This window comes from Bidens hawaiensis, unplaced genomic scaffold, assembly GCF_021521415.1.
Source record: "Bidens hawaiensis isolate Kalapana, Puna unplaced genomic scaffold, B.hawaiensis_p1.1 tig00053808_1, whole genome shotgun sequence".
Taxonomy (NCBI): Eukaryota; Viridiplantae; Streptophyta; class Magnoliopsida; order Asterales; family Asteraceae; genus Bidens; species Bidens hawaiensis.
The window spans coordinates 59,921-75,135 of NW_027506269.1; the positions used below are offsets into that span (position 1 = coordinate 59,921).

General features: G+C 35.7%; 1 protein-coding gene across 1 annotated transcript; it reads left to right on the forward strand.

The window, feature by feature from the left end:
* The first annotated feature begins 8,971 nt into the window (after positions 1-8,971).
* Positions 8,972-14,638, forward strand: LOC143617314 (uncharacterized). Its single transcript, XM_077089911.1, has 7 exons — positions 8,972-9,221; positions 10,301-10,603; positions 11,188-11,396; positions 11,484-11,532; positions 12,072-12,161; positions 12,244-12,306; positions 13,025-14,638. The coding sequence occupies exons 1-7, from the start codon at positions 9,054-9,056 to the stop codon at positions 14,423-14,425; spliced, it is 2,283 nt and encodes a 760-aa protein (XP_076946026.1). The 5' UTR covers positions 8,972-9,053; the 3' UTR covers positions 14,426-14,638.
* The last annotated feature ends 577 nt before the right edge of the window (positions 14,639-15,215 follow it).

Below are 15,215 nucleotides of genomic sequence, written 5' to 3' on the forward strand. Positions count from 1 at the left end.
CTACACTTAGTCTTAGTGTCTTTAACCACTCATATGCGTTGGGCAAATCGCAAATACAGCGTCCGAACGTTATAAGTGCTGGTAAACATTAAGCATGTCTCATAGCAATAGTTTTTTAGTTACGTAATTGTTATATTATGAGGTATTATTTTTGCAAGCCTCTTCTTTTTTTAAAGGCGTCTGGCACAATAACAACAATGTATATTCCAAATGATCATAAGTCATAATACATGTTATACTTCGTTACCCAAGTTTGAATCTCCATGATAGTGGTGCGCCCATACTTTAAAACGCGAATATGAGCCCGGATTCAAATCTGAAACACCCTAAAATGAAACCCTAAAGAAACATCTTGACCACCCCCACCAAAATAAACCTTTTTATTATAACTACAATGAAATGCAATTTAAATTCCAAAACTATTTGAATTTTGTAGCGAATTTAAAGTGCATTTGAGAAAGTATCTTCTTTGATAAACAAATCTACATATGATGTTTTTAAAGCTCACTAATATTGTAGTCTTAGATTATTAATAAAATTACCTAGCTATAAAAGAGGTTTAATGGATCTAACATTGCCTAAAGTATCTTTATTAACTCTAATAAGGCGCTTTGATATGGCGTCTTTTAGCATTTTAAGACGGTTATATGTAACAGTCTTAAAATGTTTAGCTACAAAAAAAAAAAGACGGTCTATGATCAAATATTACGGTAGTTTTTAAGGCACTAAGTTTACCACCATTAAAAAATCGTCATATTAAGTCTAGGATTTTTTTACTAGTGACATTTATTGTTGTTAAAATTTTGTCATTTTCTCTATTCACATCAATGTAGTTAGTAGTCACTAACAAAATATAGTAGTTTAGGAAAAAGTGTTTTGGTCGACTCCAATTGCGGTTGTTTCAATATACACATATTAATGGCATGTTTTGAACTGGGTCCTGCATTTATATCTTAGATTATTCAAGAAAATAAAAAGGTTATGATAAGTTTTGCAATACATTTATCTTCTACTTTTATTATTTAAAATTTACAACTGCAAGATAGGAAAATAACAGCTTTATCATAGGATTTGATTAAAAAAAATTGCAAATAAACACAATTTTGGTAAATAAGTTTTCACACACACTATTTTGATAAATATTTTTTTACTAACATTTTTTGAAAAAAAAAATCGTTGATAAGAAAAATAACCATGTAGTTAAAATGTATTACTAGAGGGATTTTGGTCTAGCAGTATTAAGATGTTAAATAAGACTTTGGTTTTAATTATGATGAAGGTTCAAATCCCGTAGATAACAAAAAAAGGGATATTTTAGCTTTTAAAAGTAATGTAACATGTAATTATTAAAGATGTATTACTACAAATAGTGTCAATAAGCTGATGGTGGAGTGGTAAGAAAGTGACTCGGTGTTTCATATGACTCAAGTTCGATTCCAGCCCCCAACATTTAGTTTCAACGTAAAATTTGTTCAGGGGTAGCAAAATAAGAAAACCAACAAAAATAAAATAAAATTTGCATTACCGACTAAAAGGTGAGGGGTAGCGGATGTTACCCCTGGTTGCTATATAGGTCCGCTCATGCTCACCACACTGTCTTGCATTCGGATGAGTGTTCACGGACGTTGTCTTGTTGACTTTAGGTGAGAGTTTTTTCCTGATCGAAAAATGAGTGTATTCCGATGTAGTGAATTTTATCAGTATCCAATTTAAAGTTTTCGTTAGCCGTTAAAAAAACTATAAATAGTCGAAATTTCAACAAGAATGACTCAATTAGTCAAACCCTATCAACTCGACTCTTCACGAGTTTCAAACTTTTTTTCCTTTTTTTTTTGGAGCTTATATAACATAGTAAAATCTCTTACTCATTTGAAAACTAAATATCATAACATATAATTACACATAACTCATGATATTATGGTTAAAAGATCCTTATCACCAAATGGATTGCTACTACAATATATAAACCAACCACCATCTAATAATTAGACATATATGGTGGATTAATGATTAATCATTAATCACGCCTATAATGATAGTTTAAGGTTCAAACCAACCTAGTCTTCTTCGTGTTCTTCATTACATGATTTATCTTGACCATTTGGAAGCGAGACGAGGAAATCATTACGTTCAAATGACAAAGACGAGGCGGGTGACTGAAAATGTTGCAACTTTCTTTTTTTACTGGTTTTTTCTATTTCCACAAGTTCCTGCTTTCTTCGCTCACGCGCTTCCCGAAAACTTTTGATAAGTGAAAAGAATATCTCCATTTTCTTTTCATCGTCGTCCTCGTCTTCGTCCTCGTGTTTGAAACTTTTATGATCTTCCATGGAGATGGGCCAAATAATAATAATAATAATAATAATAATAATAATAATAATAATAAGTTGGAGTTTTGAGAAGTTGAAAATTGATATGAAGAAGTTGGTTTTTAAAGTGTTTGTTATTTATACAAAGGAATTGATGGTGGGATAGTGGTTTGGAATTTGTCAATGATTTTGACTACGTTAAGTTGATGACGTATGTTAGATTACGTAAGTAACGTAACCTATGATGATGTGACTATGATACCTTAACAAGCCGCCCATGTACGGCCATCTTTCATTTTCTTTTTTATTATTTAAAATATTTTTTGATAATTTATTTAATTTTTGAAGCATAATTGGTCTTAGCTTTATGGCTTTTGTTAGAGTTCCTGAGTTCAATTTGTGATAAAATGCCGTATAGAGGTTAGGGGTTTTATTGTAGTGGACTTTTGTCGATGGGTATCGATAGTGTTGTATGTATCATGGGCAAGGGTAAAATTTGCCAATGAATGTACCCACTTTGTTGGTCCTTTAAAAAAATAGTTTTCTCTAGTAGGGGACTTTTTTTTTGTTTTTACTGGCCGATATTTATTTAGTACGTGATAAATGAGAAATATAACCTAACTTGGAGCTTGGTTTCGTGTTTAAATCTAAGGTTGTTTACCAAGCGAGTTGAGACCTTAAACTCGAGTTTAAGGTTGATGTAAACGAGTAGCTTGTTTATTCTTAGCAAACTATAATTTAGATTTAGTTTAGCTTGTAAAAACACGAAACACCCTTTTTGTATTTTTTCAAGTTTTAATAAAAAATAATTATATTTTTTACGTACGTGTCCAATTTATTAATAGATTCAATAAAGCCAATGGATCGACCAACGAGTTTAGATTGACGTAAAACTTGTGTTGAAAAGATCAAGGTTGAACTTTTATTTGGGTTATCACTTATAAATGTTAAAAGTTGGGCATGATTTAAACGAGTCAAGGAGTGAGCTTACCTTAGTTTGAGCTCGACTCGTTTACAAACCTTACTAATAATAATGCTTATAAAAATAATATGATAAAAATATTATTAATAATAATTTGGTAAATATATGAAAAGATAAGTTATTTTATTTTATTAACAGTGTTGACTCAATCAGAACATTTTTGAACCGGCCGGTCCAAAACAGTCGCTCAAGAGACCCAAAACCGGTTGACTTGGGCCCCTTTAAAGACTTTTTTAATTATTATAAAAAATCAGTTTTCAATCTACAGAAAGACAGGTTGTTAGGCTGAGGGGTGCGGAGCGCTAGTCAGGGCGCGAGAGGACGTTCGCTCGCGCCCCGGGGCGCGAGAGCCACACCACCGGGGCGCGAGAGGGGCGCGAGAGGGGCGCGAGAGCGGAAAACGAGGCAGGCGCAAGGGAGGTAGCGCTCGTGAGCGGCCTTGGGAAGGGTAAATAGAGCCGTTGGGTTATGAATATAATTAAGATGTATATATAAGGCTGAGGGGTGTGGGGGGCGCGAGAGGGGGCGCGAGTGGGGGCGCCATCCAATAATATTGTGACGTGTGGCAGAGAGAGAAACTTGATAAGATGGGTGTTGGTAGTGGTGATAGCGCCCCGGGGCATGGTGTGGAGGGGCGCGAGAGGGGGCGCGAGCGGTTTATTTTTTTATTTTTTTATAAATGTATTAAAAAAACGTATTATTAAAAAAACAAGAAATTATTTAAAAAAAACACACATTAATTAAAAAAACACATTAATATATAAAAAAAAATTAAAGTACTAAAGAAAAACATTATTCTTATTCTTCGGCTTCGTCTTCTTCGATCAACCTCTTCCGGATTAATTACTAATTACTACTTGGTAATAAACTAATAATTAATTACTATTCCTGTCAATAATAATATATCAAATATTAAACGACAAGGCGTGTAAACAGATAGCATTGAGCCACCAGGTCACCTTCCCCTGTACTTCTTCTTCTTCTTCTTCTTCATACTTTATTACCAAATCACAGTCAAAATTATAACCCTGCCACCCAAAATCAGACCCACCATTATTATTATATATACATCTTAATTATATTCATAACCCAACGGCTCTATTTACCCTTCCCAAGGCCGCTCACGAGCGCTACCTCCCTTGCGCCTGCCTCGTTTTCCGCTCTCGCGCCCCTCTCGCGCCCCTCTCGCGCCCCGGTGGTGTGGCTCTCGCGCCCCGGGGCGCGAGCGAACGTCCTCTCGCGCCCTGACTAGCGCTCCGCACCCCTCAGCCTAATAATAATGGTGGGTCTGATTTTGGGTGGCAGGGTTATAATTTTGACTGTGATTTGGTAATAAAGTATGAAGAAGAAGAAGAAGAAGAAGAAGTACAGGGGAAGGTGACCTGGTGGCTCAATGCTATCTGTTTACACGCCTTGTCGTTTAATATTTGATATATTATTATTGACAGGAATAGTAATTAATTATTAGTTTATTACCAAGTAGTAATTAGTAATTAATCCGGAAGAGGTTGATCGAAGAAGACGAAGCCGAAGAATAAGAATAATGTTTTTCTTTAGTACTTTAATTTTTTTTTATATATTAATGTGTTTTTTTAATTAATGTGTGTTTTTTTTAAATAATTTCTTGTTTTTTTAATAATACGTTTTTTTAATACATTTATAAAAAAATAAAAAAATAAACCGCTCGCGCCCCCTCTCGCGCCCCTCCACACCATGCCCCGGGGCGCTATCACCACTACCAACACCCATCTTATCAAGTTTCTCTCTCTGCCACACGTCACAATATTATTGGATGGCGCCCCCACTCGCGCCCCCTCTCGCGCCCCCCACACCCCTCAGCCTTAGTTGGCCCACCTTTAGGACTTTGTAGAAGCCACAAGAAAATATGGCTATTATTATTTATTATATTATACGGATTGATCATATCATGGTGGTGGTTAAATGTAGAAATGTAATGAACACTACAAAATAATTTACATGTTTTAGTCCAAGCTGATATATGCTCATGTGTTAAAAAATGAAATTATAAGTACAATGAATACAATATAGGGTCGGCTCAAAGAACTCTGATGTCTTCAATATTCATTATCACAAAACATGTTTTTAAGTGAAATGAGCCCAAAACCGAAGCCTTACATTTTAGCCAGCCTTAATCACTAAAACATGCTAAACCTAATCAAAACAATTGGTTTAACCATCTTAGAGTTGCATGATTTGACCAGTGGGTTTATCCGAAACCTGAAATATTTAGGACGTGTACTCAAGCATGAGATTAATTTTGGACTTTTCACAGGCTTGACTGACATGTGTATTTGATTAGGTGATAACTGTTTAATTTATCCTTTCGTTTTCTATACATTTCGTTTGCTAGCTTCGGAATTTGTGATAACCGCTGAACCGTGTTATGTGCTTTTACTTATGTGTTTATGAAAACAAAGTTTGACATATACATAACCATAGTTTGTATCTCATGACTAAAAAACATGAATTTGTTTTAGTATTTATAGTCTTATGGACATTAAAATAATACTTTACTGATTAAATATATAAATAATCGAAGTTTTATATAATTTACTGATTTACTCTTTAATTATATATATTTTATCAAACGAGGACTTAAAGTGACGTTCATCCCGTGACATCATTCTCTTTCACGTTATTTACGTTTACCGCAACATCTGACATGACCCAAAGTAGCAAATGAATTATTAATTTGTTAAATAATAAAACGTGACTTCTATTTATTAGTTATTAAATTACTGTATCAAAAACAGCTAGTGTTTAGTAGGATGAGCATGGTACCGGACCGGTACCGACCGGTCCCGATTCCGAAAATTCTTAATTCTTGGTACCGGTCTCGGTACCGAAATATTCGGTTCGGTACCGGTACCAGGACGGTACCGGGATTATACCGGTACCGGAGGTAAAAAATCGGGAAATACCGGTACCGTACCGATCCCGAAACTTAAAACTTCGGTACCGATTCGGTACCAAATAGGTACCGATTTCGGTAACGGTCCCGATTTTGCTCATCCCTAGTGTTTAGTGTTTGTTATTTAATGTTAGATTTAAATTTAAATTCATACATTTCACTGATTGTTTTTAATTTTTGTTTTAAATAAAAAAAAAGTGTTATAAAAACCGGGTTATTGCAAAAACATTTACCAAAATAACGCAAAACATATTTAGTCGATTTGCCCTTGACGAGTAACTCCATTGACTGATTTTTTTACACCCTCAACAAGCTCTCGTTTTGATTAAGTTTGTGATATACAACTTCGTCATGATTCAAATTTTGATAGACATATTCTCGTTTCGGTTCTAATTGCGATCGACACATTCTTGTTTTGATTAAGTTTGTGGTTGATAATACCCGTCAGTTTGTGCCATGAGAAACATATTTCGTTTAGTGACGGTTCTTAGTTAGATCAGGTTAAACTTTGGATCGGAATCACTAGAAACGTTTAGAAGTTGAAAGAGAGACCGGGTATTTGCAACAATAGTATTTTGAACATTTAGACATTCAATAGAAGATGTCAATACAGAGGAAAGAAAATAAGATAACAAAAGAAAAATGTATTGTTAATTTCATTTAATATTCCTAATAATATTGATGAGGGTATGATATTTTTGGTTATGATGCAAGTCCATGAGGTCATGTTAAAATGTGAAGATACGTTTGAAGTTGAGTTTCGAAAAAGTTAGTGAATTGGTTTGTCAATGACTTTCCAAGGGGTTGTCATATTTAATATGTTTGAAAATTGATACAGTATAAGTAATGGTCGGAACGGAAGTAGACTTGGAAATAAAACCAGGTTTTGGACCCAGTGTACCTGACCCGAACTGGACCCACTGAAACAAGTTCCATTTCTATTCTCTACCCGGCCAAGACCCATACCCGACCCAGCCAAAACCCGGCAAAATTGATCAAAACCCAACAATACCCAAAACTGGTTCCTACCCGATCCAGTTCATGACTTTGTTGACCAACCCCGGCATCGGTTTCTACTCGGTTCCGGTTCTAGAAAAAAACCCGGTTTGTACACCTCTAAACGGAAGCATGTATATGTATTTCTTCTTCTTATTTTTTATTTGATTTGGGCCACAATCAAGGAGTAAGGAGTAAATGGGCTAACAAACCAAGTGAAAATTGATGGGCTATTTGCTCATTATTCTGCATGCGGGCTTCAATGATTATGAATATGGGCCCAAATCAAGTAAAATTCAACGACAAATCCATAATTTTAGAAAGAAAAAAAAGAAAGGGCGGGGGGGGGGGGGGGGGTTGCCTTCAATAAAAAAACATATACAAACAATTTGCATAAAAGTAATTTAGAGTTTGAGACCAAAATGCTAAATTCTACAACTTTTATGTTGTGGGCTAACACCGACTGCCATCTTACTATGGGGTTAAAGGAGGTCGTCGCACCCTCAACAAGCACTATAGAAAATTGTTGTTGGCTTTACTTCTCTCCAACAATAACATACAAAAACAAACATTTATTTTCTTTACCTTTTTTTCTTATTCGAATAACTTAAAACACTACATAATAGTTAAAGGATAAGTGGTTGTCCCTTGAGGTACGAGTGTCGACCGTCCCTTGTAAATTATTTAAGTACTATAAAATAGTGTTTTGGTATGTATAAATGAGAGTCATAATGAAATGAGCTTTTGTGAAGGAATGAAAATAAGGATATTTGGTTGGCCAATGTAATATCTATTCATGTTGTCCCTTCAGTTTCCCCATAAAATATCTCAAATTCATTTTATCCACTGTTTGTTTGTTTTTTCATTTCATCCCCTCTTTCACACTATATCACCTCCACCACCCTCCCACCGCCATTGTCACTCACCACCACCCGCCCACTGTGACCACCATTGCCTCCGCACACCACCGCCACCACGAACCACCCATCACCACCAACCATTGCTCCCGCACATCATCACCATCATCCGGCGCACACCACCAACGCCACCACCCACCGCCATCGACCACTAACCACCATTACCTCCCGCCACCCACCATCACCGCGACTAACTATCGTTTTTATTTTATTCCATGTTTTCTTACATACCAAACAACACAATATATAATAATAACTCATTCCATTATCACATGATACCAAACACATCTCAATATAATAATAATAATAGTCAATTCCATTTTCTCTTCCATCACGTTACCCCATACCAACCATACAACCATGCTACCGTAAAAATCCCAACCAACCAAACAAATGAACAATATATGAAAAAACAAGTTAATAATTTTATAATATTTGATTATGAATCAAGTTTTAAAATGTTTACTTTCATGCGGTGTTCTTTACATGCTATGTTTATTTGATTTTTGTTCTTTAAGCTAACTATAATCCAAATCCTCTGTTGATGCACGTGAGTAACATACATACATGTTAAATATATTTGAGTGTGTGATTGATATGGTGTTTTATCGTGGTTTAAGAAAGAGAGGAGCCGAGGAGGGATAATTGACATGTTAAAAGACCAAAAAGCCCTTATGTATAATAACTTAACAAATAAATTGGATGACAGTTAGCTTAAAAGGCAAAAATCAAATAAACATATCATGTAAACCGTCTAAAAGTAAACAATTTTAAGAAACCGATTCGTAAATCAGAATAAAATTTGCATTTCCGTCTTGTACCCAAACTTAACTCCACTAAACCAAAAATCCTTAAATCATTTCACGAACAAACCCTAGCTACCATCACCAACAAACCGATCAATCTCAATTAACCAAATGGACGATACGTGTGCTGTGTGTGCCGAAAGCCTCGAATGGATTGCGTACGGTGCATGCGGACACAAAGAGGTTTGTTCCACATGCGTTGCTCGTCTTCGCTTCATCTGCAACGATCGCCGTTGCTGTATTTGCAAATCGGAGTCTTCGATCATCTTCGTTACCAAGGTATATGTTATAGTTTGTTGATTCGTTGAGTTTAAACTTTAAATGTATAATAGATGTATAATAGGCTTGTTATGTAGTTATATATACGCGTTTGTGTATTGGTTTGATGAAATGTTGTGGAAATTGGTTGACGTTTCTCGGAATCGGTGAAACTCGGAGCTAGTTTGTTAGTCGGTCCAACTCGTTTAAGTCGGATTCTCGCTGTTTTGATGTATTTTTAACCGATTTTTTCTGTTTTCACTGATTTTTAGGCGTCTAAATGTACTGAATGTTCATGAACTGTTCAGCGGAGAGTTCGTTTCTTAATAAACGAAAGATTATGAACGATTATTTTATGTTCGTTAATTTCGAGTACTCAACTAACATTACTTGTAGTTGGTCAAACTCGGAGCTAGCTTGTTAGTCGGTCCAACTCGGTCGAGTCGATTTTCGCTGTTTTCACTGAGTTTTAGGCATGTAAAAGTACTGAACTTTCATGAACTGTTTAGAGGGGAGTTCGTTTTTCCAATAAACGAACGAACAAGAACAAATACTTTTTGTTTATTTAATTATACTGACGAACACGAACACACATTTTGTTAGTTCATTTATGTTCATGAACGTCTGTTTATGTTCGTTTACTTACATTTGTTTATGTCTGTTCAAATTTTAATAAAATCTTTAGTAGTTGTATATATAAATATACAAAGTAGAACAGGGCTTGATTTTCGCTGTTTTTCACGGAGATTTCTTGGGAGACGATAATTAAATGATTACTATGTCGATAGTATTAAAGAATGAATACTAATTTTTGAAATACTTCAGTATTTGAAGATGTGTCTTTTTTATTATTGTTGATATTCACATCTTTTGTTACAAATATGAGTAACTTATGATTTCTAACATATATTTAATTTTTAGAAAATTAATTTCTTTATAATTACCATGTCTTAATAGTACTCCCTGCCTAGGCCGAGTACTCACAACTCCTGAGTTAGCTGACCTAGTCTTCTGCAACTATGGGTTGATGAATGAGTAAATCAGATTAAGTTGATGTCATCCCAGAAATTGTTGATTATTAACAAGATTTCGTTTTGCAGGCTTTAGGGGACTACACTAAGACAATCAGTGATTTCTCGGTATTTCCATCGGAGAACAAGGAAGGTCGATCTGGTCCGTATATGTATCATGAAGATACTCAGTCTTACTTTGACGATGTGGATCATTATAATATGATCAAGGCCATGTGTAGGCTTTCATGTAGCGTTTGTGATAAGGTGGAGGATATTTCCAGTAACAAATCCAAGAGAAAAGCTAGGTTTCGTGACATTACTCAGCTTAAAGGTCATCTGTTCCACCAACATAAGTTGATCATGTGCAACCTGTGTCTGGAAGGAAGAAAGGTTGCTTTCATTTATTATCTTTTTTCCTTTTTAATTTTTTTTTCTGTTGATTGTGTTTTGGATATGATGGTATGACAAGTTTTATCAGTGGAAATAAGGGGAACATGGGAAGTCATATATGGATTATATGTATGTAAATTTGCCTGTTAAGTATTTATCATTAACAAATGAGGCAGTTATATCTTTTAATTTATAAGTACCTGTAGTGAACAATACATTGGACTGCGTGTAATGTGTATAGATGACCGGATATTACTCGTTTTTTTTGTATAATTTGACAAGTATGATGGTCCATTTTAACATATTGGATGATCAACATGTGGATACATGACAGGATATTAATTGTCTTTAGCATCAAGTCAAAGAATTAATACAGTAAGCGCAATTTAGTATGATCAAAATGTTAAAATACAATATATGGTTGAATGATAAGGCATGCATAAAAAGTCTTGTCAAATTCTTGTTTGTTCATGTGAATTAATAGTTTCACTTTTTGATTCTTATTTTAAAAGCTATTCCTGTTTTAGTTTCTTTAATTATCATGCAATTTGTTGACATGATTTCATGTTTACATGACAAATCAGGTATTTATATGTGAACAAAAGCTTTATTCAAAAGCACAACTTCAGCAACATATTCACACTGGTGATTCTGAAGTAGATGGAACTGAAAGTGAAAGAGGTGGTTTTCAAGGGCATCCATTATGTGAATTTTGTAAGACACCTTTTTATGGGGATAATGAGCTTTACACGCATATGAATACTGAACATTTTAAGTGTCATATATGCCAAAGGTAAAATAACCGTTTTTTTTATTTTTATAAATCCGTATGTGCAACCGATACAGGTTGTTATAGCTTTTCATTTTTTGAATTATGCAGACGCAATCCTGGTAAATACGAGTATTTCGATAACTATGATGCTTTGGAGGCAAGTTGTTTTTCTAAATCCTAATTATCTAATTCTGTAAGGGTGTAAACAAGCTGAGCAGAGCTCATTTTGAGTTTTATTTCTGAAGTCTAAGCTTGTGCTTGGGCTTGACTCCTTTGTTTTTCATTAATTTTTTTATTAATTTATTTATACACATTTATAGTTTTTTTTACACGCATTTAAATTTATCGTTTTTTATATATAACATAATATTTATTATTTAATTATTTTAATCATAGCTTTATGTGTAATGATAATTGTGTAACTATATCTAATATGTGAAATAAAATTTGTATACGTGAAGTTTAGGTTTGTTTATTAAACGAGCTTATTTAAAGCTACAGCTCGTTTAAGCTCCGCTCGGTTAGAATTTTAGTGAGCCGATCTTGAGTAGCTTGCGAGCGACTTGGCTTGTTTACACCCTCAAATGTCTATTTGTCTTAAAAAGCCATAGAACTCAAATCAATACTGTCTTGCTTGATTTCGCCTTTTTTCTGTTTTCTTTCCCCACACTTGGTTATTTTACTTACCATTTGCAGATTCATTTTCGCCAAGAACATTTTTTGTGTGAGGACGAGGCTTGCCTTCTCAAAAAGTTCATTGTTTTTCCGTCTGAAGCTGAATTTAAGGTGAATTTGTGGATCCAAAGCTTGTTGAATGCGCTACTTTTTAGGTTCTGATTTTCTGTAACTCCTTTTCGTTGAATTCCAGGTGCACAATACTCAAGAACATGGGGGTCATCTGTCACGATCAAAGAGAAATGCTGTTCTACAGGTATAAAGCCTTTCTATACACCAGAGGTGTAAACGAGCCGCGCCGAGCCGAGGCAAGCATGACATCACTAGGCCCGTGCTTGACTTTTTTAAATTACAAGCGGCTCGTTAAACTTTCGAGAGCTTGAGCTTGGCTCGGCTTGTGTAATTTACAAGGGCTCAAACTCGGCCTGATTAATAAATTGATTATTTATTAATCAATTTATATACAATTTTAATAGTAGTTTTTATAAATAACATGATATATATTATTTAGTTTTTATCATATTTTTATGTAAAATGATATTGTTATATGAATTTATATCTAATATACTAATTAAAAGTTACATAAATAATAGGCTCGTGAGCTAGCTCAGGCTCATTTATTGAACAAACTTATATTAGGCTCGAGCTTGAGCTCATTTCAGCTCGATTGAGCTTTTAGCGAGCCGATCTTGAATAGTTCACAAGCTGCTTGGCTCGTTTACTGGTCAAAATTGATTCGGATTGAAACTAGTTTTTTTGGCACGACTTAATTTGGCTGGGCAAGTTGACCTGCAAACACTTTTTTGTTTCTTTTTTTAACTAATAGTGTCAATCTTTGAATAAAAACGATTTTGGAGGTTGTTTCACTTGTTTGACGTAAAACACAACCATAATTGACCCATTTATAAGTTAACGTATGCTTTTTGTAATTTTTTTTCATTGTTTTTTTTTCTCTATAAATTTTGGGTACCTAGTTACCAACTAGCTTTACATATAGACGAAGCAACGAACAAGATAATCGACGAGGAAGACGAAATACTTTCCTACGTGATGTATCCGAATCCGAATTATCCCGTGCAATTGAAGCCAGTCTGGAAGCTTCATCTTCATCCAATAATAATAATATAAATGACAGCATCCCATTGGTTCAACCGTTCGAATCACTAGCCACAGATTCTGATCCAAGGTATCATTCGGCTGTGTCACATAGACCCCAAAACACACTACTTGAGGAATCCGCCTTCCCGCCACTCTCCACGGGCCCCGCCTCTAGGGCCCAAAAGCCCAACGGGCTAACCAGGAACACCATGGCGGAAAATCTCCGCCGACACAAGAAAAAAGTCAACGTGCTTAATGCAGGCAATGCTTGGCCTGCTGCACCTCGTTTGAATACTACGAATAATAAACCCTCATCAAGTTCAGTTTCTAGACCTGTAGCAATCTCCAACACCGCATCATCGCTTACATCTGGTCAACGAAAGTCAACCACTAACCTGGTTTCAGCCCCAACCAGAATCAGTCACTCCACCTCAGCACCAAATCTGGTAGATACGCGTTCGATATCTGATTTTCCTCCAGTTTCAACATTGCAGACACATAACGGGCCTGAAAACGGTCCGTCTACAAAACGTGTGGATGAAGTTTATGCTGCAAACCAGTCCATGGTGGACAAAATACGAGCAGGTTTGGATAACGACCCAGAAAAATATGCTAATTTCAAAGACGTGTCGGGTCAATATCGGAAAGGTGTTATTGACGCATCGACTTATTTGGTTTATGTGGATCAGTTTGGTTTATCTCATCTTATTCCTGAGTTGGCCCGTCTTTTACCCGACCCTCATAAGGAAAAAGAGCTTATTGCAATCTACAATGCGAATCAGGCCATGAATGGCCCAAAAGTTAACGACCGGAAAAACAAAGGGAAATCCGTTGCTAATAATAAAAATTCTACGAGTATGTTAACCAACAACATTTTAAGCACGGTTCGGGAAATACACTTGAACTACCGGCCTCCGGATGACGAGGTCGAGACGTTGTCGAAAGACGGGTATCGGTCCGCTAATAATAAAGAGAAATCAAAGTTGGAGGTTGATGACCAAGCATCACCTGGCGGGAATGGCGGTGAAGGGAAAAGTAAACAACGGAAGAAAGTGCCAAAGTTTCTTCGGGTTCGGCTCGGTGACGCGTCTCTGGCGTCACTTGATCTTAACGACTCTAATGGCGAGTCGGATGCTCCGGTGGCAAAGGGTGTATCGGGTGGGAAGGCGGAACAGGAGGCTACTGATGGGGTACCGGTGCGTGGTGTGTGGTGTAATGGTGGTGGTCATAGGCTAATTGTTAAAGACTTAAGGGAACCTAGAAGGATACATAAGTAATTGAAGCTTAGTTTTGGATATTTTGGCAACCACAAATGTTTGGTTCAATGGTTTTTTTGAGGATGTAAAAGGTTGTGTTGTTAGTTAACTGTGTTTTCTAGTTTATGTCTGAAGCAAAATTGCAGACTACAATATGTGAATTATAAAGTTTTTGTGTCTGGTTGGTTTATATGGAGTAACCAAATTATTAAGTTATATGTTAACCTTTAGTCACCTTTACTTGTATTTCATGTTAGTTAATTAGTTAAAAGCCAACTGTATAAACAAAGGGTATTATAATATGTACATATGCGGTCATCACATGGGTTGTGTGATAAGCGAAAATTGGTCATATGGCCATAGAGGTTGTATGACTTTGTTAATGGTTTGATGTATGACGGACCATTGCATACTCGGTTTGTCATCACATGGGTTGGGTGATAGCGAAAAATGATCATTTGGTCATACAGGTTGTATAGCTTTGTTAGTCGTGTAATCGACAACCGTCACATGACTCGGGTCTTTGTCCGTATAACACATTATACGGCACATATGATTTGAACGAACACCAGCTCTTATAACCAGTATAACACATCATAAGGCTGTACGATCAATTTATGTTTACGTTTTGACTTTTGACATATGATTCGTGTTTTGACATATGATCAGTATGAGTGTTGTTACTTGTTAGCAGTGTTGCAGAAATCCCGACTAGGTGTCGATTAATCCTTGATTAATCGCTAGTCTCCACTTCACTGATTAATTTTGGGCTAGTCGGCCAATTCATCGAATAGTCAAATATTGGCCTTTT

Bases quoted from the DNA above. Each gene is read 5' to 3' on its own strand.
- LOC143617314 (XM_077089911.1), top strand. From the start codon at position 9,054: ATGGACGATACGTGTGCTGTGTGTGCCGAAAGCCTCGAATGGATTGCG. The intron at 11,397-11,483 runs GTAAAATAACCG...TGAATTATGCAG, and splicing joins AAGTGTCATATATGCCAAAG to ACGCAATCCTGGTAAATACG. The intron at 11,533-12,071 runs GCAAGTTGTTTT...TACCATTTGCAG, and splicing joins ATAACTATGATGCTTTGGAG to ATTCATTTTCGCCAAGAACA.